Source organism: Acomys russatus, chromosome 13, assembly GCF_903995435.1.
Source record: "Acomys russatus chromosome 13, mAcoRus1.1, whole genome shotgun sequence".
Lineage (NCBI taxonomy): Eukaryota > Metazoa > Chordata > Mammalia > Rodentia > Muridae > Acomys > Acomys russatus.
Window position 1 is genome coordinate 41,400,839 of NC_067149.1, and position 23,995 is coordinate 41,424,833.

Genomic DNA, 23,995 nt, shown 5'->3' on the forward strand with positions numbered 1-23,995 from the left:
GCTAACGAGGGAGGAGCTGGGGTGCACCTCTGCCAGCTCAGGCCAGCTGAGAGGCTCTCTGTGCTTAGGGATCTCCCCTAGGACTTGAGGGTCAGTGCGGTCAAAGGGACAGAGCTTTCTTTCCTCATCAGGGATAGGGAGGCCCCTTAGGGATGTGAATGAGGAGGGTGTGGGGGAGGAGATGGCTGAAGTGGGACTAGGCTGTGGTTACTGGCAAGATTGGGTAGAAGGGAGCCCTCAGCTTGCATGTGTGTGTGTGCACACACACACACACTTTCTAGGTGTTGTATTTCAGAGGAAATGAAATCTCCCTTGCCTTCAAGAGGTGGGAAACCCCATACCTAGGGCCATGTCTCTGCTCAAGAGATGCCTTCTGCTGCCTCTCTCTATGGAATGGGAGACACGTGGGCCTTCATAACTTGAGAGGAAGTTTGAGAACATTAAAGCCATGCATGGTGCTTAGCAGCACACCTCTGCAGGGTCATTTCTTTTCTGCCGCAAGCCATACCCAGCACACTCCTCCAGGCCTCTTCCCTGGGCACAGGCCATAGTACTGGCTACCTTTTGGCTTTAGCATCAAGAGGCTTCTCTTTTGGCCACTGTGAATTCTCCAAATGCCTCCCAACAAGAAGGGTGGTGAGGAAAAACCAGAGGGCCAGCAAGGGCAGGACCCCTGAACAAAAGCCCAGGATTACCCACTGGTCCAGGGCCAGTCTCTCCCAGAGAATCCATTTCTTTTCAATAAAATAGGAGGCTAATGAGCTTATTCTCCAGAACTTCTGTGATGTTCAAAGACCACGAAGATTATTTGGCTCATAGAAGGACTAGCAGACCCAAGAAGTAGATACAGGGATCTGAAAACAGTTTCATGCAACTTCAGTATCCACAGATGGCTCTTTTAGGCATCTAGCACATTGGGTGTGGTTCAGGTAAATGACACCTCAGTCTCATGGGCAGATCACATACCTGGCATCCCACCTACTCACTCATATCTGGTGTGTTTAGGAGAAAGTGAAAGGTGTCAGGTTCCTGAGCTGGACTACCACGCCTCCAAGGCAGGCAGAGTCCTGTGGATGCCCTCTCTCATCTTCCGTGATGGATGGTCAAGATCACAGGTTCTCAGGTTACCCAGGACTAGTTTTTTTTGTCTTTTTTCTTACCTTTTTTATTTATTAATTCATTCATATTACATCTCAATTGTTATCCCATCCCTTCTATCCTCCCATTCCTCCCTCCCACTTTCACCCTATTTCCCTCCCCTATGACTGTGACTGAGGGGGACTTCCTCCCCCTGTATATGATCATAGGGTATAAAGTCTCTTCTTGGTAGCCTGCTATCCTTCCCATGAGTGCTACCAGGCCTCCCCATCAAGGGGATGTGGTCAAATATGGGGCACCAGAGTTCATGTGAAAGTCAGTCCCCACTCTCTACTCATCTGTGAAGAATGCCCTGTCCATCGGCTAGATCTGGGTAGGGGTTCAATGTTTACTGCACATATTGTCCTTGCTTGGTGCCATAGTTTGAGCAGAACCCCTGGGCCCAGATCTGACCATCATAATGTTCTTCTTGTAGGTTGCTAGGACCCTCTGGATTCTTCTATTTCCCCATTCTCCCATTCTTCTCTTACCTAGAATCCCAGTAGGATGTCCTCACATCTATCCTACTTTCCTGGTAGGTGAAGACTTTCATGGGACATGCCCCTTGGGCTAGTGTCCAGGACTAGTTTTTCTTCCAAAAACCACGTGACTTGGGCAAGTTAGCCAATCTCTTTTGCCTCAGTTTCCTCATCCGCCAAATGGGGTAAGTGGAGGTGTCTCCCTCCTACAGGTATGCACTACTGGTAAAAGGCTAGTATCTTCTTGGTTATTTCTGGAGGAGGGGCAGTGTCCTCTCCCTACAGGCTCCCTTCCTATCCAGGTCCCCGAATAGCCTTCCGTCTACCACATGGTCTCAAGTAAGAGACAGTAGAGGTTTGCAGTTGGACTCCTGCCTCTGGCATATCAGCGGGCTCTTGGTTATGTCATGATGAGGCAGGCCCAGCACAGCCACCTGCCTGTGTGTTGAGAAAGGGCCAAAATCCAAAGAACAACTATTCCAGTTTTTAGCCACCAAAGAGCCTCCGGTATCCCTTTACCTCTGCTATCCTCATTGGGTCTGCTTCAGTTTGCTTGTCACCTTGGGTGTCTATAGTCTAGGGAGGTTTCCAGAAGAAGACATCCAGACAGGGACAGGTATTGAGGAGACATATTTATCTCAGTTATTTCTGCCCCTGGAGAAGACGAGGGATGGGTGGGGCCAAGCACGGCTACGCAGAGTCCCTGTGCTCTTTCTGATTGCCCTTCTCAAGGTTACACCTGGAACCCTTAAAAACTCCCTGGGAGTTTGTGCATTTGTGAGTCAGAAAGGAAATAAAGGAGGGGGAGGGGGAGGAAGGGGAGGGGAGGGGAAGGAAGGAAGGAGAGGAGAGATGAAAGAGAAGGGAACAAAAGGGGACAGTGGGAAGGAAAGAGAAGGAAATGGAAGTAAAGGTGAAAGGCAAAAAAACAAAAACAAAAACAAAAACAAAAACAACAAAAAAACAAAACAAAACAAAAAAACAAAAACAGAAGGAAAGAGAAAATATAATTGGAAAACATATCTTAAAGAAATGACGAAGAAGCAGACAAAATGCACTCCACATTTGGCTTGTATAAAGCTCTTTCCTGCAGGACATAAGGACTTGCCAACATGGAAGAGCTGTCAATCAAGATACACCACCGTCCTGGCCTGGGGGTGAGCACATGAACAGATGCCGCCAATAACCTTCTAGAGGAGATGCTCTTTCCTGGCTGGGATGGCTCCTTCAAGCTGTTGTTAAACGGCCATTAGAACTCTGTGGTATAAGTGCATCAACTTCCACTTAAAAGGCAGCTGGGATGTTGAAGTGGTGGTGCAACGGTCAAGAGCACAGGCTGCCCTTCCAGAGGACCTGGGTTTGATTCCCAGCATCCACAGGGTGACTTAGAACTGTTTGAAACTCCAGTCCCAGGGAATCTGGCACCCTCTTCAGGCCTCCATGGGCACTGCACACACCGTGTTCACAGACATACATACAGGGACAGCACCCGCTTGAAAATTATTTAGAAGGCATAGATACTCCAAGGTCATCACTTTCTTCCTCCTTGAACACGCCTCTCTAGGTGCCTCTCCTGGGCGACTGTGTGGTGTGGACACAATGCAGCCCATATCTTCCCAGCCCCTTGTTTACTATGTCCCTACACCAGGGCAGTAGCGGTATTTATACCATGGGAAGTGACGCACACTACAAAGGAGACTCCTGCTACGGAGAGCTAGGTGCCGCACACTTCCCACCACAGTTTGGCTAAGAATCAGTCCTCAGTGATGTGAGGAGTTGATTGTTCCTAACCCCCATGGCCCCCCACACACCCCAAGCTCTCCAAAAGACAGTTGTTCTGTCAGACCTGCCACTGAGCAGTACACATCTCAGTTTTAAACCTTCTGCAACACTTGGCTAGGATTCCTGGGGTTCCTTTTCTGAGAGCCTACAGCCACTATACCCCTGCTATTTTATGTCACTAGGTCCCTTCTGTGGCTCGCAACCTGCAACCATAGCGGACAACACTCTTGGAACTCTTGGAACATGACCAAGAGAAGAAAGAGCCATCCCAATACAGGCCCATTCTAGATGCTTCTTTCAGCCCTTTCCTCTTGCACTTGTTTGCATGGAGTCATTGCCTTTGTTGGCATGCACAAGGCAAACCCCACATTTTTCTCTCTGTGTTTGTATGTGTTCATAAGTGTGTATGCCTCTCTCTTCTCTCTCTCTCTCTCTCTCTCTCTCTCTCTCTCTCTCTCTCTCTCTCTCTCTCTCTCTCTCTCTCTCTCTCTCTCTCTCTCTCTGTGTGTGTGTGTGTGTGTGTGCAAGCCAGAGAATGATGTGTATCTTCCTCTTCACCTTATATTTTAGGCAGGATCTTTCACTGGTTCAGCTGAACTGGCTAGCCAGCAAGCCCCAGGGATCCCCCTGTCTCCATTTCTCTGGTGCTTTGTATGTGTGTGCCGGGATCCAAAAATCAGGTCCTCATGTCTGTGTGCTAAGCACTTTACCAGCTAAGCTATCTCCTCAGCCCCTAGCGTCTCTTCTTCCTTTAAAACGCTATTTTGCCAGGCTCATCCTTGTTGTCTTATGTTCTCTTTAACTATCATATCATTTGTCAGAATGTTCCAAGTAGCTACTCGGAGAAGCAGGGGGGAAAAAAAGACATTGCTGCTGTCCTCATGTTGGCATTAAAGAACCACCTGTCATCCCCAGATCCCAACATCACACAAGGAAGAACTGAGCCCCCAGGGGTGCCTGGCTGTCACTTGGATTTCTGCCAGATGCCCAATCTTTTTACCCTAAGTTTTTTGTTTGTTTGTTTGTTTTTTGAGACAAGGTTTCTCTGTGTAGCTTTCGCTGTCCTGGAACTCACTTTGTAGACCAGGCTGGCCTTGAACTCACAGAGATCTGCCTACCTCTGCCACCACCACCCAAGTTTCTCATTTCAATATCCATATCTTTTTGTATTTTTATCAAACCATTTAAAATGTATTTTACTTTTTTTGTGTGTGTGCACATATGCATGTGTGTGAATACATGTGTGTTACAGCATGTGTAAGGAGATTTGAGGACACCTTGTAGGGGTCAGTTTCTCTTTTCTACCATTTGGGTCCTGGGGATTGAACTCAGGTCATCTGGCTTCTCAGCAAGCGCCTTTACCTGATGAGCCATCTTGTCCCTCCTCTGACTGGGTTCTAGCCCACCGTGAGCCTCCATTCCTCTCTGTACATTATCCGTGTGACCTCAGGCAGGCGATTTAACTTCCCTGTGCCTCAGTTTCCCTGTTTTCAAGTATGGGATGCTTGCACTTATTTGTATGGGTTACTGTGAGGATTCAATGGGACAGAGATTTCTCAGGGTCTCAGAAGGTTGCATGAAACACCTTGCTTACTTGCTTACTCTGAATGACTACAACTTCCCTCTCCAATTTCTGTCCCAAACCCATTCCATAGTCCTTTTCTTCCTCATCTCTGCGACTCTGTCTATGCTGGAGCACCTTTTCCTACTGCAACTGTTTACGTTTCAAAACAGTCTTGTTCAGACAGTGCCTCTTCCATGCAAGCCAGAAATGCCAGTTCTTGCCTCTTAACCCTACGAAGAATTGTCCAAAGCTGTCTTACAGAGGGGACAGCCCTTCTCTCCACCAACCTTGCGGGGCTAATTGGGTAGACCACAGGGATTTGTGGAGAGCTTTCTTTAAGATGGAAGCTAATGTTGTCATCTGGGTACTAGGCAGCCACGGGCCTGGGGTGCTCATTTCCATGGGCTATAAATAACTGTCTGAAACCATGGCAGGGGCCAGGACTACACTAGGTGGAGTAAGGTAACCACTGGGAGGGCCTGTGTAGGTAACTCATCTGCTCTGCCTAGGCTTCTCAGGTGACAGGCACCTGTAAAGAGAGGCAGTTTCAGCTGTCCTGAGCCACACCTGGCCCCATGGGACCCAGGCTGGTCTTAAGAGCTGAAGCTCCATAAATGTTAGAGCTGGTCCAAACACTAAGCAATATTTCTCTTCCCTTAGCCCATTTGACAGATGGGGAAACTGAGACCCAGGGAGGGGAAGTAACTGAAAATTGAGGATCAGGCCTTTGAACTTTCAGAAACCAAGGATCTCTTATCAGGGGATACCCATGTGCCGGCTCACTACGAAGCCAGACGGCCAGGCCAGGGGCATGCTCTGGCTTGAATTCTTAATATGTCCCCTGTTGGAGGCCCAGAATTGCACATAGCAGTGACCTTTGAAAGGTGAAGAGGTCATATGAGCTCTTCCCTCATGAACAGATCATTAGTTGCGGTGGGACAGGGTTAGTAACTATGAGTGCGACTAGTTAGTGAAGGAGCGAGTTCTGAGGAAAGGACAGGCCAAGATGTTTTCCTTCTCCCTCTGTCCTTTTCTCTGGCTCTCATCCCTTCTGCCTTATCTCTGGAACACTGGACCTCACCAACCGTGGCTCCCTGACGCTGACCTTTAACCTCCAGAACTATTGGAAATACATTTTATAAGATGTCACTCAACAGATATCACCACATGAGATGGATAAGGATGCTGGGGGTTTGGGTCTACAGTGGAGTGGGAGGCCCAGGCACTTGATACCCTCCTGTTCTCTAGAACTTCCATGGAACATTGGAGCACCAGGTAACCTGCTATGAGAACCATTTCCCCGAGTTCTCACTTCTTTGGCTCATCTGGCCCGTGCAGATGGGCTTGCCAAGACTCCACCCTTAGGGAGCTTGAGGTCCTTTTCAGACTGGGCTGACCAGTAAGTACCACTTCAGGTAATGGTCTAAACATGCGGCACAAACAAGCTAACTGCATTCATTCCTTTTTCTTTTTTTTTTTTTTAATTTTTTTTCTTTTTTTATTAATTTATTCTTGTTACATCTCAATGTTTATCCCATCCCTTGTATCCTCCCATTCCTCCCCCCCCCCATTTTCCCATTATTCCCCTCCCCTATGACTGTTCCTGAGGGGGATTACGTCCCCCTGTATATTCTCATAGGGTATCAACCCCGGCACAAGCAATTTAAGGGAGAAGGGGTTTGTTTTGACTTACAGTTTGAGGAGGATGCAGGGTATCATGGAGGAGAACAGGGAGTCTCAATAGGAAAATTTGCCACATTAATCCACAGTCAAGAAGCAGAACGAAGGCCTGTGCTTGGGTCACTTTCTCTTTTTTATATAGCCTGGGATCTCAGCCCAGGGAATGATGTCACCCATAGTGGGCAGGTGTTCTTTAATAAACAAGATAACTCTCCCACAGGCATGCCCAGAAGTCTGACTCCTAGGTACTTCTGGACTTTATTAAGTTGACAATTCAGACTCACATCACATTCACATCAGCTAATCCCAGACTATAAAAACAAAAACAAACAAACAAAAACAAACCCCATCTACAACTGGTGGCTGGAGGCCTCTGCTCTTGGAAAGCTGCCCTAGGAACTGCTCATGTCTCACACTCACCCTGGCCCTCACACCAGGGTCTTTATTCTTGCTGTTCCCCAATGAAATCATACTTTCTTCCCATGGCTGGGCTTTTAAGGCCTCCCTGCCCTTTGAGCTCAGAGGAAGCCTCTACCAATTTTAACCCTCCCTAGGCAGGACCAGTGCTCCTCTGACTTCTGGCACTTTCCCTCTCATTGCAGTTTCTTCTGTCTGTCACATTCACAGCCAAGTAGCCTCAGAGAAACATGCTAATTGAGAGGCTCTGAGCCTTGATTTCCTCCAGTGTCAGCTGGAATGGAAACAATTCCTGGTTCTCAAGGATGATGGGAAGACGATGGGACACAAAGCCATGAAGGTTGGCACTCTGTGGGTAAGCATGCTCTAACTAGTCCGCAGTGTCACAGCTGTGGTTGGTTCCCTGCTGTAAATAGAACTGCTCCTAGACCACAGAGTGATTCCCTTTGGGATCTTTAGGAGGTTGAGGGAAAGGCTGTCTGAGAAAGATTCTATCTCCCCTGCATCCTTCCCATTGGCTGGACTGAACCCCTGGCTGCCCGTGGATTCCAGATTGCCTACAAACTATTACACTAATTTCTGGCTCGATTAACCTGACCTTGGACCAAAAGTGGGTATCTGTAAAGGTTGCCTGGTCCTCAGCATCCCAGGTATAGTCACGTGGCACAAACACTGTTCCCTAGGAAACATTTGGAAGATAGCTCATCTCTTTACAGAAGAGATGTGGTCCAAACCTGCACATTGTAGATATGCAATTTATAATAAGGCTCAAAGGAGTGACTGGTTCAAGGGCCTCCATGAGAGAGTCAGGGCGCAAAGCCACGTTCTTCTCATTCTTCCTCCTTTTTTGAGTACATAGTAGGTGTTTAGTGCATATCTGTTGTGTAAAACAATGATGACTTTGTTTTGAGAACCAGGCGACCTTCCCTTTCCACACTTCTGTTTTCTGTTGAGGCTGCCAGGAGCCTGTGCTGAAAGCACTTGAATGGAACTCTTGTGCCCACAGTCAGTGACAGCGACCTAGCAGCTTTCAGCTTTGGCATTGACCCTCAGTGGGTCTGCCTAAAGCAAGGCCCCCTGCTGCAAACACTGTGACCTTGCTGTGTGCATGGCTGTGCAGAGCACTGCTGAATGGCCATTAGGGCCTCCTCATCCTGCTGAGATCACCCAGGAGCCTTCTGGCCAGCTGCAGGGTGGTCCTTTCTTGAACTTCTCTCTGCTCTCCCCTGTACCCCTGCAGAGCCATATACTGGAGACAATCCCCAGCATGTACCGATGGGCTCCTGGATTTATTCTATTGATGATTCAGATGCTGTGTGGGCGCCACTCTGGAGAGCTGCTCCACTGACTCACAGGCGTCCAGATCAACCCGCTTTTAAAGGGTTTTTCTCCATGGCAAGGGTGTCTCAGGGAGGGTGTGTATGCACTCCAAAGCAAATAGCAGGCTATTAAAAAAACCTCATAGACTCCTATGCATTGTACAAGCTCACTCACTTGCCAGGATTAGGTGATGGTCCTTTACCACTAACTCAAGCCTAACACGTTCCCTAAAGTCATGTGGAAATCACCATAGAAGAATGACAATAGCTAATGCTGAGGCCACAGTCACCACGTGTCAGGCGCACACCACACTGTGTGGATTTCTTTACTCCACACAGCAATGTCGCGAAAGCAACACAGTCTCATGCCACCTTACAGATGAGGAAACTGAGGCCCAAGACCCACACCTAGACAGGAAGAGGAAGCAAGACTTGGTCATGACCCCAGCCAGTCTCCCCACTGCTGCCACACTTGTCATAGGCTGGAACATGCCAGCTACCTTGGCATCTCCCTGGTGTGATTATTAAGGAGTGGAGTTGGGCTGCTGCCTGGAGTTGGGGTATAACTGATGTAACCCTCCATGCCCCTTAGCTGCCTCCTCTGCCTTTTCTTCCTGCACAGGCTGAGCATTCCTCAGGAGCATGGTGTCTACTTTTTGTTTCCCTGGTCATGTGTGCAGTTGTCCTAGAAGTCCCTGTGGTTCTGTCTCTAGTCCCCTCTTTAACCTCTATTGGTCTTGGGGAGACAGATTCCATTGGTTTGAGGATGGTCATGTGACTACAAGTGGCCCAGTGAGAATCTCTTCTGGGGTTTAAATGGGTGAGTTATGAGGAAAGCGATGCCTTTCACTTCTGGGGAGACTGGTACGGGAGGGCCTCAGTCTGAGTCTACAAGAGTCTCCAGTGCCCATCTGTGAAATAAGCCAACACAGGGACAGTAGACATTAGGCAGAGCAGGAGGGATGGGCTGTCAACCAGATAGCACCAGAAGCCCTGGAGCCTGCCATGCCTGTGACTGACCTGTCTGTGTGTAGACAGGAAATCCCTTCTAAATGGCAGAAACCTATGTGGAACAATTGCCAGTCAGCAGCAACTCAGTGAGTACTACAAGGAGATTGTATTTCTTTTCCATTAAGATGTTGTCTCTTGTAGCGCAGGCTGGCCTTGAACTCCCTATGTAGCTAAGAACGACTTTGAACTTCTGATTCTCCTGTTTCTGCCTACTGAGTGCAGCATTATGGGTGTGCACCACCATGCCTGGTCTATGTGGTGTTGGGAATGGAACTCAGGGCTTGTGTAAGTCAGGCGAGCACTCTGCCCACTGAGCCACATCCCCAGCCCCAAATGATGATTTTCAAGGCTGCTTTCAGTCACTGTCTTCTTGAGGCAGAGGAAAGGGGACCCAAACAGCTTTTCACAGAAGAAAACAAATCCACAAACTCTCAAGCCCCCTTAGCAGGCGGGCTGAGGTGAGGGCTGCCCTCCAGTCCTTTCTTCTTGCTCCTCATTTTGTGTGAGAAGGTGGCTAGACCTCTCAGCCTTAGAAGTACCCATGTGAGTCCTACTTTTCTGGGCCTTACACCATATAGGGTTAAAAGCCCTACAATGAAGCATAAACTCTTCTAGAAAAACTTCTGGGGCACAGGGAGGACGTGTCACCTGTCTCCAGTCTGTGGAGGTGTCCCCATGTGGAATCTGCATTCCGGCACCCCCTTTTCACCTTGCCTGTCACACTGATATATCTCTGGCTGCCTTGGTTTCCCAGTTGACCCTTTATGGGTCCAGTGTCCCATGGGAAGACATAGGACATGAGGACAGAAAGATAGAAGGCTCCACTCACTACCCGATCTATTCTGGGTCCCCAGGCTATGGCAGCTCCATGGATGGTTCTAGTTCTAAAACACAAGAGCCATTTTCCATCACACCTCCTCTGCACAAGGCATATACTCCATCTCTCACACCCTGTTCCCCATCCCTTGCCTCTTGCCCCAAGGTAGAGGCTGGCTTGGGAGTCATCTAAAATTAACCACAGGCTCCCCTTTACAACGCCCAGCATGGTATCAAGTTCCCAGTGCTGTCCTGGCCCTGTTGTCTCCTATTGTCTCCTTTGCTCTCCTCACCATGAGACACTCGGTGATAACCACCTGACAGGGACCTGTCGCAGGCATCCTTCCTGTGGGGTCATGGAGGGAAGGGTGATGCCACAGAGCCCCATGTGGCTCAGGGTCATGCTGGGCACGGGGAAACCAGAGCTACCTGTCTCATGGGTGACACAAAGTGTTCCATGTCCTTCCCCAGGCTCCAGCTCCATCCCTTGCAGGGAGAGCCACCAGGCATGCTTGTCTCTCCCTCACCCCCTTTCCTCTCTGTGGATGCTCCTTCAGTCCCTGTATGGGTACACCCCAGGAAACAATGCAAGATTCTGTTCCAGGTCTGGGCCCCCAACACTGATCCCCCATTTCTATTGCCTCAGAGAGCTCATATACTCTTCACTGGGGACTACTGTATCTGCCCCCCTAACTTGTTCACAGGGCCAGGGCTATGTGTACTGCTTCTAAAAGCACTCCTCCATATGCTGGTAGCGAAGGTGACCTGCACCACCTTGGCTGCACCAGTGACTTACGGAATCAAATGGCCACCAGGTGCTGCTGTTTTCCCTATCCCTAGACTAGGCATCAGAGGCCCTAGAAGTTTCACTGAAAGCCGTGCAGGATTGAAACCCTAGCATCCCAGGCTGGAAGAGTGTGGAAGAAGAAGACTCAGCAGTGAGCAGGGAAGGGCGTTGCCCAGCAGTGGACACAGAAAGGAACTGAGTGTAGAGAGGAACAGGGTGCACTGGCCTCATGGTATGTCTCTAAAGTCAGACCTCTGTGTTGACAACCCAGTGCTGCTGACCACAGGAGCCCTTGGGTGCAGAAAGCAGTGTTTCAGGCAGAGTCACACTGCTGGAAGCCTCAGATGCCATCTATCACTCAGAGACCTTTCTCCCTAAATTTAGCTGGATGAGGAGGAGACTGCCGCAAACAAGGCTGGAGCAGTTTCCTGCACCAGCTCTCTGATCTCCATAGCCCATGAATGGCAGGGGGTGTTAGAACAGCCAGTATGAGTCTCCATCTGGAGTATGCGCAGCCCAGACTATGTGGCTGGGGCTCTTTAAACCATAAGGTCAAATACAACAGGGTAGATGCTGAACCTGAGACAGCAGGGAGAAAAGTGTTATGGGACTTCAGCCATGTTTATGCCTGGTCTACCAGGGGATGCCCCTGGGTGTGACATTTTACCCATCTGAGTGGTAGTGGTAGCCTCCACATGTCTGCAGAACACCAGCTGTTGACCCAAATGCTCATACGTCACTGTTGGGAGAGCACGACTGCTTCTTCCCTAATTCCAAGAACAGCAAAAGCCATCGCTGCTGGGTACCTAGACTTTGGGTACTTGGTTTAAATCAAGTGTGCACAGCCAACTGTATTCAGCAGAAAGTGGCAGTGTTCTGTCTTGGGACTGACTGGATTGTCAGTCTGAGCTGCTTCATGTTACCCCCATCACAAGCCTAGACGGTCACTACAATCATTAGCTCCACAGAGACAAGGAAACAGGTACAGAGTGATTGAATAACATGCCCTGAGTCCCACAGCAGGTAAGTGGCAGAGCTGGGAATTGAACCCAGGTCTGCCACACCTGGAGATCTGCAGCAGTCTTCCCCTTTGGCCCTCTCCATATTTCCATCTCTACCTGCCACCCTGAAAGAACTTTCTAGAAACCAGTGTAGCAGGATTGATTAATCCAATGGTGGCTTTCTCCCCTCAGAGCTCCTAGGTCCAGTGAAGCAAAGCAAAGCCCAGAGAGGCCAAAGACCCAGAGGCATGGGACTGGCTGAACAACAGACAGAGGAAAAAAACCATTCATTTACACCTTGCATCTAACTTCTCAACATGTCCTGTGTCTGGACTTTTGCAAGAAGCAGCATTCTGTGGCATGATCCACACGCTCCTGTCTCTTATCTCCATAGCCAAGCCCAAACATCTATCTCCTTCAGGAAGCTTTCCAGGTTTCCCCCTCTCCACCTGCCTCACCACTCCTGGAAACATTATCTATCCCTGTACTCACTTCCAGTTACCTGCTGCGTGGACACCCAGCTGTTGAGAGGGCTCCCTGTGAGGCAGGGACTCAGTGGATACATCTCAGAGTGTCCCTGGACAGCTATTTAGCCTTCTTTGGTGGCAGGCACATAGAAAGGAGACCAAGTTCCTACCCTCTGGTTCATACCTGCTTCACCCACCCAGTTCCAGCAGTACAGAGCAGGCAACTATCTGAAATGGTTCTGTTTAGTGTTAGAGTTTGGTCATGCATAGCCCCACACTCTGGAATTCAGAGAGCTTGGTTAGTGGAAGTGGGGCTGTTAATCTGGGGCCCACACTTGTGTGAGACCCCAAAGCAGTGAGCCACATATAGCCACATCTGTTTTCAACAGTCTGCTCTTTGCCTGTGGAGATGGTCACAGCTTCCATCAGCTTCTCCCTAGAACTAGGGCCCAGTGGCATCTAAAGCAACATTGGTCCCCCATTCAAAGGCAAAGGCCATTCAGGTATCTCTGCCTCCTGGTAGGCTAGGTACCAGCTGGATGGCAGGTGGACATGGTCCCTTGTTCCAAAAATTGACTGGTAGGAATGTGGGGGTACAATGCAGGATCCCCCAAGCTGAGTCTCTACCCTTTTTAGGGCCTCCATGGCTGTTTTCAAGTCTAGAGCCAGACTAGACGTTTCCTCTGTGCCTCCTCTCCCCACCGAATAATGCTTTCAGACTCCTGGCTCAGCCTAAGGGCAAGGTATCAGTGAGAGCAGGCAGAATGAAAAGAGGAAACCTTCTTCAGCTTCACCTTCTGGCCCAAGAAGGAAAACTACAGACATCAATAGACACTGAGGAATGGCAGGGTACTAACATGTGACCATCAGTCAACCTGGCTGGGCCTGAAGGGCCTCATGAGCTCCACAAAGCAATTCCTGCACCAATGGCCCAGGGATTGTGCCTAGTCGTGCCCAGCTATTAGCACAGGACATGGGTGGGGGTAGGGGTGGGACGGACAGCTTTCTCCAAACCTAGTTGCCACCCATATCCCAGACTGAAATCTTTACTTGAGGGAGTAACTGCTGTCTACTAGGAAAAACCACACTTGCCACTTATTGAGTGCCTACTGCATGCCCAAGTTGGCACAAAAGCTCTTACATGGGAAGCACTGGTTTCATATTCCAGAGAAAGAGACCCAAGCTCAGGGCAGCCATTGTTCTAGGTCACAGGTCTGGGAGACTTGGGGTAGAGCCCCCTGTCTGTGCCCCTGGTTTTGTGTAAGGAAGGTTTCCCCCACATGGCCACAGGGGGTAACTACTAGCAGATAGAGTAGAAATGGAGGCCCAGCAGGGCTGGGTTCTCTCTACTCTGTCTCTTGGAAAATGCCCCATCTCTGGCTGTCTCTGGGAAGGCAGCAGGAGAGTGCTGCTCACAACAACTCTGTGAAGTTGTAAAACATTCCCCCGACTCCTACGTTTCAGGGAAGACCCTACCTGCGAGGACACCCATCAATCTTGTCCATTATAGCCCGTAATTGGCTCCCCAGCCCATTCCCCTCCAGGGTCCCAGTGATCTTCATTCAGAATCTGGATTTGGGGCACACAAGTGCCACTGTGTGTGGAGCACGCTGTGACGACTGGAATTGGCTGCCAGTCTGCAGTGCAGGGTCGGGGGGTCCATGCCCAAGCCCAAGCCTGCCATCAGGAGGGCTTGGGCATGGTAGACAGACGTGGGCTGGAGGTTGGACTCTGAGCTACAACCACAGTGTGGAACTCATGCACTGTTTGGACACAGGCGAGCAGGACATGGCTTCTTTTTGAGTCCCTTCCAGTCATTCAACTTCCCCACCTCAAAGACAGATGCTTCTTGGTTCTCACAGAGGTGACAGTGACCACCCCACCCCTCACTACCCCGCCCCAGGCTGACTTGTCACCTTCTTTCCAGAGTACAGCCCTCACCCAACTGTTTTACTGACATTTTCTCTACAAGGGGCATGACCTGTGATGAGGTTCGACCTCCTTGATAGAACACAGCTGGGATCTGAAGTGTTTCCGCCCACTTTAGAGACATCCCCACTGTCAGACTTCATGGACACAGGCCCTTGGAGCTAACTCCACAGCAGCCAAGGTATAAGCCTCCCTCACCTACCTTCAACAGGTGAGGTTTTGAGGCGCCGGCAGATGGCTTCGGTGTCCCCATATGTCTCCTTGATCTTGACCACAGCCTCGGTGCCCCGCAGCTCCATGAGGGAACGCAGCTCCTCCATGGTGCACCCGAACTCGCCCCCATGGCTTGACTCATTTCTTTGGTTTTTGGAGTAAAAGTCGCTGTTGGTCATATCACCCATGTTTGCTGAAGTCTCTGCTCAGGCTGGGCCTGAGGGTCAGCACTGGAAAAGGGGCTTCTGGGTGATGGCTGTGTGTGGCTGTCCTCAGTATACTCTCACCAGAGGGTAGTAGCTTGAGGTGGCTGACTCCAAGTCCCAGGAGGAGGTGATGGCTGAGGTGGACTGGCAACAGCACTGGAGAGCTCTGAGGAGTGTCCCCTGGAGTGGGGTGAAGTCCAGGGGCCGGAGAGGCTCAGGGCTGCTGACCCAGGAGTCTCCATTCAGTAGGGTCCATGCTGATCCCTGGGGTTGGCATCTACATGGTCGGGACAGCTCCTGTGGAGACAATCACAGAGTGAGTGATGAGTACCAGAAATTGAGGTCCCGTGGGATAGGTGCTTAGGAGGATCAAGGAACAGGCGTCAACACGCCATCTTCAGGAATCATTGTCTACATACCTATGGAGTCTACCACACATATCTGTCTCAACATCTCCTCAACACACTGGCATGCTGCCAGTCCATTGGCTACCGTGCTGTTCAGGTCTTAAGGCATAACCTGGGACTACTTCAGGACATGCCTTAACCCACATGACACTCTGACTTCCCACACATACTCTGGGGGGCAAATGCCCTCTTTTCAAATACAACCAAAATGCAACGCAACACACCAACTGCTCTCTTTGTACTCATTCCATTGTCACGTGCATACCAGCACAGGACTCCATTTTATGGCACCCTGACGGGGACACCTTCCGTACACGCAGCCCCACAGTCGCATCTCTAGGCATATAACTGAATGTCCCCTCGTAGACACACAGCAGACCCCGTCTCCTTTCTCTGACTGGTCCTATGTGTTTACACATGTTGTTTGTACACACAGTCTGGGACACAACTCCTCTCCCCACAAGTCCCTGACAGCTCCTCCACAACACCCTCTCTTGCAGGCCCCACGAGTCCCCGACACCTCCCCTACAACACTCCCTCTTACAAGCCCCGTGTCTACCCACAGCTCCCCACCACAGTCCTCCAGGAACTCAGACCGGTGACACAGGAGTCACCACACGTCTTCACGAGGCTGTCCTTGAGCCCAGAGCTTTGGTTCCCAGCAAGAGCTGGCATCCATGGAGCCCTCACCTGGAGCCCTCACTGGTCAGCACCAAGGACAGCATACAGCAGCCCACAAGTCCCTCTTGAAAGCCAGGGGGAAGGAGTCACTTCTCCCTGCTGTCCAGGCTACCTGTTCAGGAGTGTAGTGTCTGTGGGCTGCCAGGAAGAGAATTCAATCTGCCAGGACACCCAACACCAGAAGCCGAGGCCCCGGCAAGAGTTGGGTGACAAAGGGCCCCTGCTGAGCTCAGTTGAGCCTGGCACGGGGATCAGTCTCTCCCATCAGTCACAGCCAGCTGGCCATCCTGAGTGGGCAGTGAAGAGCAGTAGATAGAAAGAGGAAGAAAGGAGCAAGCAGCACTCCACCCTGCACCTCTCTGACCATTCTCTCCACAGGCCTTTCCTCCACATTTTAGAGGCACCGGTATCAGGTTGATTTGTTCTATTTTCTCAGTGAGGAACCCCAGAGAGGGAAGGGAGCTTGATCAGAGCCCAGTGGGGATGATGTCCCTCTGGCTGGGTGGGGATGGACTGTGCAGATGAACACTGACAGGAAAGCCATGTCAGAGTTAATTAGGGGCTCTGCTGCATCCTGGCTGAGTTATCCCATGTCGTCCACTAGGAGATACTCCTACTTGCAGAGATTGGAAGCATATCATGGCTTATACACATTGAGACCAATAGGTATCCCACAGAGCAGAGCGTGGTGTTCACATGAGCCTCCAAGAGGAGACCTGGGCACCAGAAACAATGTGTGCCTGAAACTTTTTTCCAATGCAGCCGTGGCCTGCAATGGCACTGTCCCCAGAACTCATGAGGTCTGCCTCACCTTATGGCATCAGGTGATGTGAAGGCCACAACTGTACATGAATAGAAACACTAATCCTTCTCACTCATTTCTCTTCGAGACAAAATAGAGTCAGACTTGCTATGTAGCTGAGGATGACCTTGACCTTGAACTCAGGCTCTTCCTGCCTTCACCTCCCAAGGACTGGGGTTACATGTAGGTACTATCACACATGGCCTTTCTCCTCTATTTCTTAAATAAGTACCACACATCAGATGACATGCTAAAAGGTCTCTGAATATGTAATACTACATATGCATGCCATGCATGCAGGTAAGCAGTACAGTGCTTATGTCACATGCTGGGACCCATCCCTAGTAATATAGACACACAGGACACACACACACACACACACACACACACACACACACACACACACACACGCCATATAGTATCATCTTTTAAGAGCTGTGTTCCAAGGATGCAGGCAGTGCATTTCATGTGTTGCCCTGGCTAAATGATATCTTAGTATTTATCCTGTAAATAACTATGGATGGATGAATGAAATAAAAAGAAGGCAATGTATCATTGAGGGGTTTCCCCCCCCTTTTGAGGCGGTATCTCTTGTAGGCTGTCATGCAATGACCTTGAACTCCTGATCCTCTGGTCTCTCATTTCCCAGATGCTAGCAACACAGGCAAGCCCCACCATGCCCAGCTTCCCATTGGGTCTTTACAACCCCACCAGGTGGATATGATAATTAAGCGCATTTTACTGACAAAAAGAATGAGCCCCGTGGGCCTGAAGAAATGTATCCAAGGTAACACAGCAGGGGAGATGTTAGGGAATTTTTAAATTTTGGACTGTGGCCCACCACCCCATAGGAAGGGCCTGCCTGTAGCCTGTTCTAAGGGTCAAAGGGAAGTGCTGGCACCTGATACCCAGGCTCACTATTTTATTCCCATGGCTACAAGAAACTGCAAGTCCTCCATAGGATCCTGCACCCAGCATACATCAGCTGTTAAGAGGTGTGGGGAGCTCTCTCTGAGCCCTAGGTTAGAGGAGGCCTGGGACCCACACAGAAGGGACACAGGGGCTTGTGTGATGAGCAGTGCACTTCCTTCTGCAGACTGTGTTTTGGGGAAGTCCAAGAAAATAAGAAACACCGCACAGCTGGAGAGGACAATGACAGAATAAGGAACCCAGAGAGACAGAGAGACTTGTGAGCAAGATGAAGATCCAATGAGGTGGAGCATCTTGGACCCTTGTTGATGGCTTTGGGTCTGAGCTTAGGGTAGGTGGACCTATGGCTGGAGGGAGGGGCTGGCTAGAAACCTTCTAGAGCAGGTTTTGTTTTCTCAAGGATAAGAGGTGAGTTTTTATTTGCAACCTGGGAGGCCTCTTGGTCCTCAGGCCCAGACAACAGTGTGCATAGAAGGCAGAGGCAGGGGCAGGGGCAGGGGCAGAGGCAGGGCAGAGGCAGGGCAGGGGAAGGGGCAGGGGCAGGGGCAGGGCAGGAGAAGGGGCAGGTGCAGGGACAGGGGCAGGGACAGATGCAGGGGCAGGGGAAGGGGCAAGGAAAGGGGAAGGGGCAGGGGTAGGGGAAGGGGCAGGGAAAGGGGAAGGGGCAGGGGCAGGGGCAGAGCCAGGGCCAGGGGCAGGGGCAGGGCCAGGCCCAGGGCCAGGGGCAGGGCCAGGGCCAGGGGCAGAGGCAGGGGCAAGGGCAGGGGCAGAGGCAGGGGCAAGGGCAGGGGCAGAGGCAGGGGCAGGGGCAGGGGCAAGGGCAGGGGCAGAGGCAGGGGCAGAGGTAGAGGAGGCCCCTGGCCCAGTGCTTAGTGGCAAAAAGAACACCATGGGCCTGAGTGCTGCTGTGGTTTGCATGTGATACACACCACTGGCATATGGAAAGATATTTACTGACCATTCAATAGGTGCTAGGCACCGTAGTATGTTACAGGAGCATCATTTCAGAGATAACGTGAAGTCTAAAGAGCAGTGGCTCTGGAAATTTCCATGCATTGGCTTAAATGGTGGCTTTTCCACCTCCTACTGGAATGGAAAGCAAACTAACTTTAATTTCATCATCTTACAAAGATAGAGCATCTCTCTCACAGGTACTGCTTTGCCTTGGTGAGTTATTGCATCTGACATGCTGAAGATCAAGCCCAGGAAGCACAAGGAAGTGATTATTAATCAGTACAACCACCAAAGCCCTGGATATCATCACAGAACATATGTGAAACTCAGGCTGAGGAATGTCGCTAAGCTACCCAGGCTCATGTGGGCTGGCAGCAATGACTCTGGAATTTGAGCCTGGGCAGCATGGGTACAGAGACTCACTTATTCTGGGAGCTTCCAGGGCCTTTGCCTTGTGATGCTCCCTCAAGGACTTTCCACGAGGCCTAAACCAGGCACCATATGGGAAGCAAAGTGGCTTGCAAACCACAAGGGGCTTTTAAACCTAAGGTGCTGTTTTCTCTCCATCCCTTGATACCTGTGGCATGGCTTACAGGCACTGATAATTACTTCTGTGACAGCACAAGCCAGGAGAAGTGCTAGCAGCAATTATCTCTATGATCACAATAGCAGGCGTGAGCTAATGGGCTTCTATTGACATCAAGGACTATGGGTTAGGATGAACAGATTTTGAACCCTATCCACCTGATCACTCACCCATCTGCCCACTCACCATCTATCTTACTTTCTTCCCTTTACCTACCTGCACATTAACCACCCATCCACCCACCTACACACACACACACACACACACACACACACACACCATCTCTTTTTCTTTGCTTCCCTCCACTTATCTATCCATGTACTCATCTGTCCACCCACCCACACATCCCTATATCCATCATCTTTTTACCCACCTACCAATCAATCCATATATCCATCTACCCATCCACCCATACACCATCCAACCTACCCATACATCCATCTGTCTGTCATCCTTCTACTGCCTCTCAGTTAATCCATCCATGGCCCATCCACCCATCCTTTCTTCCCTCCCTCTCTTCCTCCCTTCCCTCCCTTCCTCCCTCCCTCCTCCCTTCCATCTTCCTTTTACCCATTTATCAGTCTACACTCTGGGCATCTATCTTCCTACTCAACCCACCCAGCTTTTCAATGAGAGTTTTGTGGGAGCCCATTTGGTGCCAGGCAGTGAATAGTCAAGACTTGGCCCTGCCATCTAAGAACTGACAGACAGGATGACAATGAAAATCACAACTTCCATGATTTGATGTGCTTGCCACCATGGAGAGTCCTGGGTGCTGCAGACCCCTTGAGTAGGTAAATAGGAATTTGGAGTAGGTAAATATTTGCATCTAGCATGTAAATAGGAAGCTGTCCCAGAAAGAAATAGAAATGCATAACTGGTTGTCAGTAAAGGTGGGAAGGACAGGGCGAGAAAGTACAGAGAGATGAAAGTCTGGGGTAACCAAATGAGCTACAACTTGAGGTGACTCTTCTCTTCTTCTGATGCCGCTCATACCCCCATCTCCACATCTCACAGGTACCTGCACAAGGTCATCCTGTTCTGGGTACCTTTTAAAAATTTTAAGTTGCACAGATTACTTTGGGACTTCTTTTGCCTGGGAGAGTAATCAATTCAAAATCATGGGGTTCATAGCCACAGAAGTTCGTGGTAGAACCCCAGTGATCTCAGGGAGACAGAAGGAGCCAATGACTCGAAAGTGTGTGCTAACCCTATCAGCCATCTGATGCCAATAGCCCTGCAGTGGTCACATTTGTAACACTTGTCTCCACCCAGGCATTGGCCTTCCTAGCAGCTGCTGTCGTTTTTGGCTTCAGTGTCCTTCTCTCAGAAGTGTCTCTGGCCATCCAGCCTAAATATGTGCCCCTGGCTCTATGTACAAATCACATTTTATTGTTCAGCCCTGGTGAACTGTCCCCTTTTCATGAGGGCTGGAGAGCCACACATGGGCAAGAGCCATGCTTCCTATGGAGACAGCATAGTACTGGCATCAACGTGTGTTCCATTCATATTTAGTGAATGAATGAAGCTAGGTCAGTCTTCCGGCTGCTGTCTGTGAGATGTGTGTGTACATTGATAGGTGGGTGGAAGGATGTCTTACACACACACACATGTATGTATGTATGTATGTATGTATGTATGTATGTAGATAGATGGGTGGATAGGTGTGTGGATGGAATGGAAGGAGGGAGGAAGGTAAGTTGCATAATAGAGCAGGTCACACTATGAGCCCTCCTCCCCCCATACCCAGTTTCTGTGGTGTGACCTTGATCAAACATTGTCTCTGTGCATCAGTTTCCTGTGTGAAAAGTGAAGAGAGTGGACTAGCCTTCTCCAGAGTCCCTTCAGGTTCTGAAGTCCCAAGCCATTCAGAAACCAGAACATTATGGCAATATTGGATTTCTGAATTTTGGTTTCATCTTAGCATTTAAATGAGTCAAATCAGTGATTCAAGAATAGGTTAGGGTGCTTCAGAAAAAGTCTTCACCAGGAGATACAGTGAGACAGTGACAGGGGAAGGGGAATATATATATTAATTTATATATTATATATAAGTCCATATTATATATATACATATATATATGTGTATATATATATGCTAACTTAACAAAGAGGGAATCTATATTTCAAAGGAAAGATTAAAAAAAAAAAAAAAACCAACCCCTAGCTCAAACCAACAGCTTTTCTGATCTGAGCTAAGGCATGCCTGGTAGCTGGGATGGTTGCAAATGAACTGTCTGCTAAAAATAACCCCTGGATGCCAAATCCTTCTGTTTTAAGAGGTGCTGAATTTAAATGCCACCTGAATATGTATTTTTAAAGTCACCACTTTCTTTGAATCATCTCTAGCAGCAAGAACTGATATGAGGACACAAGAGTGGAGGTCCCAGGCCACCCAGGTCTGGCTCTGCTGCTTCTATGGCTCTGGCAGGACTCTAACCTCTGTGTCTTAGTGTCCCATCTTCCCTTGATAGAGAGCATACTATCTGGCTGGATTTTGTAAGGGTTAAGTGAGGCAGAGCATGGTACAGCCCTTGGCAATAAGGAAGTGTTTGTTACTTGGTGAATGGTCATTTCATTCACCTTCTGCTTCTAACATGCTAAACTGGCCTGTCCCCTGAGTGCTGCCTTTAAAGCAAGCCAAAGTGGGCTTTGCTGTCCAGCTCAGCACATAGGTGTTGTCTCCTTTGCTCTGGTATAAATGAACTAATTATCTGCCCTTGGGACAAGGCATTTTCTTTTCTCTCCTAGCTACAAATTCTGGAGGTACAGGGGAGCTGGGTATGAGGCCAGAGAAGCAGCAAGCTCAGCCCAACAGGCAGAGATACAGGGGAGGTTCTTGTACATCTCTTTTGGGAGGAGGTAATTTTCTCTGCACACGTGTGTTGAAAAGGAAAGAGGCTGATGGTCTTGGGTGAGCATAGGTGAAGCTGTGCAGGTGAGTATGGGGCGTGGCTCAGCAGGTATGCATTATGCATAGCATGTCAAATGTGTGCTTGGTGTGAAGGTCCCCAAAGAATGAGGAACCACACAGGCCACTGGATAGGTCCATGGGAGTGTGGAACCATGACTGAGCGAGAGAGATCTGGGCTACTCCTATCGAAACGTTCAAGTCCTGCAGTGCATGAGGGCTCGTCAAAGCGGGTGCTGACAACCTCAGCCCTGTATCCTCACAGCTGAGGAATGAGAACAGGGTAAGAGGAGCTGAAAGTGAATACCTCAGAATCAAAGTTACTGCTATTTTTAGGCAACTGTTATTCTGTTAACCAGAAAAGGAAACTCTAAAAAAGAAAAAGGGGGGGGGGGGGGGGGGGGAGGAAAGAAAGGGAAAAAATTCCCACAGAGAGAGCCTTGAAAGCCTTGCAGACACAGATGGCAGAAGCAGGGTGGGTAGTTAGGGACCTGGGGCTTCTCCACAGCGTCCCCTCTAGTGTCAACTTCCTCCATTGTCACTGGTCTCCAGAGGAGCTGCCAATGGTAGGTGGAAGGAACAAACATTCATCTCTGGTTCTCCAGGCCCCTCATGCACATATCCATGTATCAATTACCTACCTACCTGCTCATTATTCACCCGCCTAACCATCCACCCACTCAACTAACCATCTGTCAATGAACCCACGTACCCATCTACTCAGCCATCTATACACCCACCTACCACCTAACATCCATCTACCACCCACCTAACCATATACCCACACACGCACTTAAGCATCTTCTAGTGTATCCATCCATCCACCTATTTATCCATCCATATACTCATCTACTGTGCAACCAGCCATCTACTCATCTCCCTACCCACGTACCCACCTATCAAACAATCCATCCAGTTATATATTCATCCACCTAACCAATCACCCACCTGTCTATCCATCCACAGCCCACCCACCTAAATATTTATCAATATACGTATCCATGCACATAATCACCCATACACCCAAATATCCACACATCAATTATCTACCATCTTCCCACCCAGCCATTTACACAACCATCCATTCATCACTCAGTACCTGGCCATCCATCCACCTAACCATTCATCTAGTCACCACCTACCCACAACTACCAAACAATCCATCTTCCCATCACCCACCATCTAGCCATCCATCACTTACCCATTCATTCATCTACCTACCATGACCTAACCATCCATTCACCCATCCATCCACCCACCTAATCACACATCCAACAAAGAACATCTCAGGTCCTATGCAGGACTCTTGGCTCATAGGGAGGGAAGCAAAGTTCTCAGATATTTCTTCCTCTGTACAGGATCTGCTCATCACGCCACACAGCCCTCACATGACCCGCAGGTCAGGATCTGGAGCTTGAATTGGAAAATTCACACCAAAATTTGGTTTAGTGTTTTTTTTTTTAAAGAATATAAACAAAACATCCCTTGCCTGGGCATCATGTCCTCTGGGTCTCAGCTTTGGCTTAAACTATTGCCAATGGCAACCACATGGCAAGTGTCCTCCATGTTCTCTCTAATTTCCAGGCAAGGAGGCTAGAGATCCAAGACGTAGCAATGGTCAAGGTCATAGGGTGGAATTTCAAACACCTGAAACAGGTCTGCTACGGCCCCAAGCCTTTGTTTATCTGTGCAGCACAACCCTTTGCCAAGCATATCATTGGACAGTGCCTCCTCCCTCCTGCCCCTTGACGCTTGTTTCTTAGGAACACAATTTCCTGGGCTTTCTTTTTTTGCTACTGGTCTCTAGAAAGGACTATCCCAGCTGCAGGGCAAGTCTTGTTTGGATAGAGGCAAAAGGAAGAGGAAACACCCTGTAATTAGATGCACGTGCTGGTTATAATTCTCCTTCTGTCTGT

At 49.5% G+C, this 23,995-nt stretch overlaps 1 protein-coding gene across 2 annotated transcripts in view; it reads right to left on the bottom strand.

Moving 5' to 3' along the window:
- The window catches only part of Atp2b2 (ATPase plasma membrane Ca2+ transporting 2), a 300,161-nt gene that overhangs the window by 90,017 nt on the left and 186,149 nt on the right, over positions 1 to 23,995 (bottom strand). Inside the window, exon 4 of one of the 2 annotated variants that reach the window (XM_051155098.1) lies at positions 14,592 to 15,105. In XM_051155098.1, the coding sequence (XP_051011055.1) occupies positions 14,592 to 14,790 (199 nt within the window). In that variant the 5' untranslated portion in view covers positions 14,791 to 15,105. Of the gene's footprint in view, positions 1 to 14,591; positions 15,106 to 23,995 lie in introns of those variants that run through there. The other variant, XM_051155099.1, reaches the window with a different exon arrangement.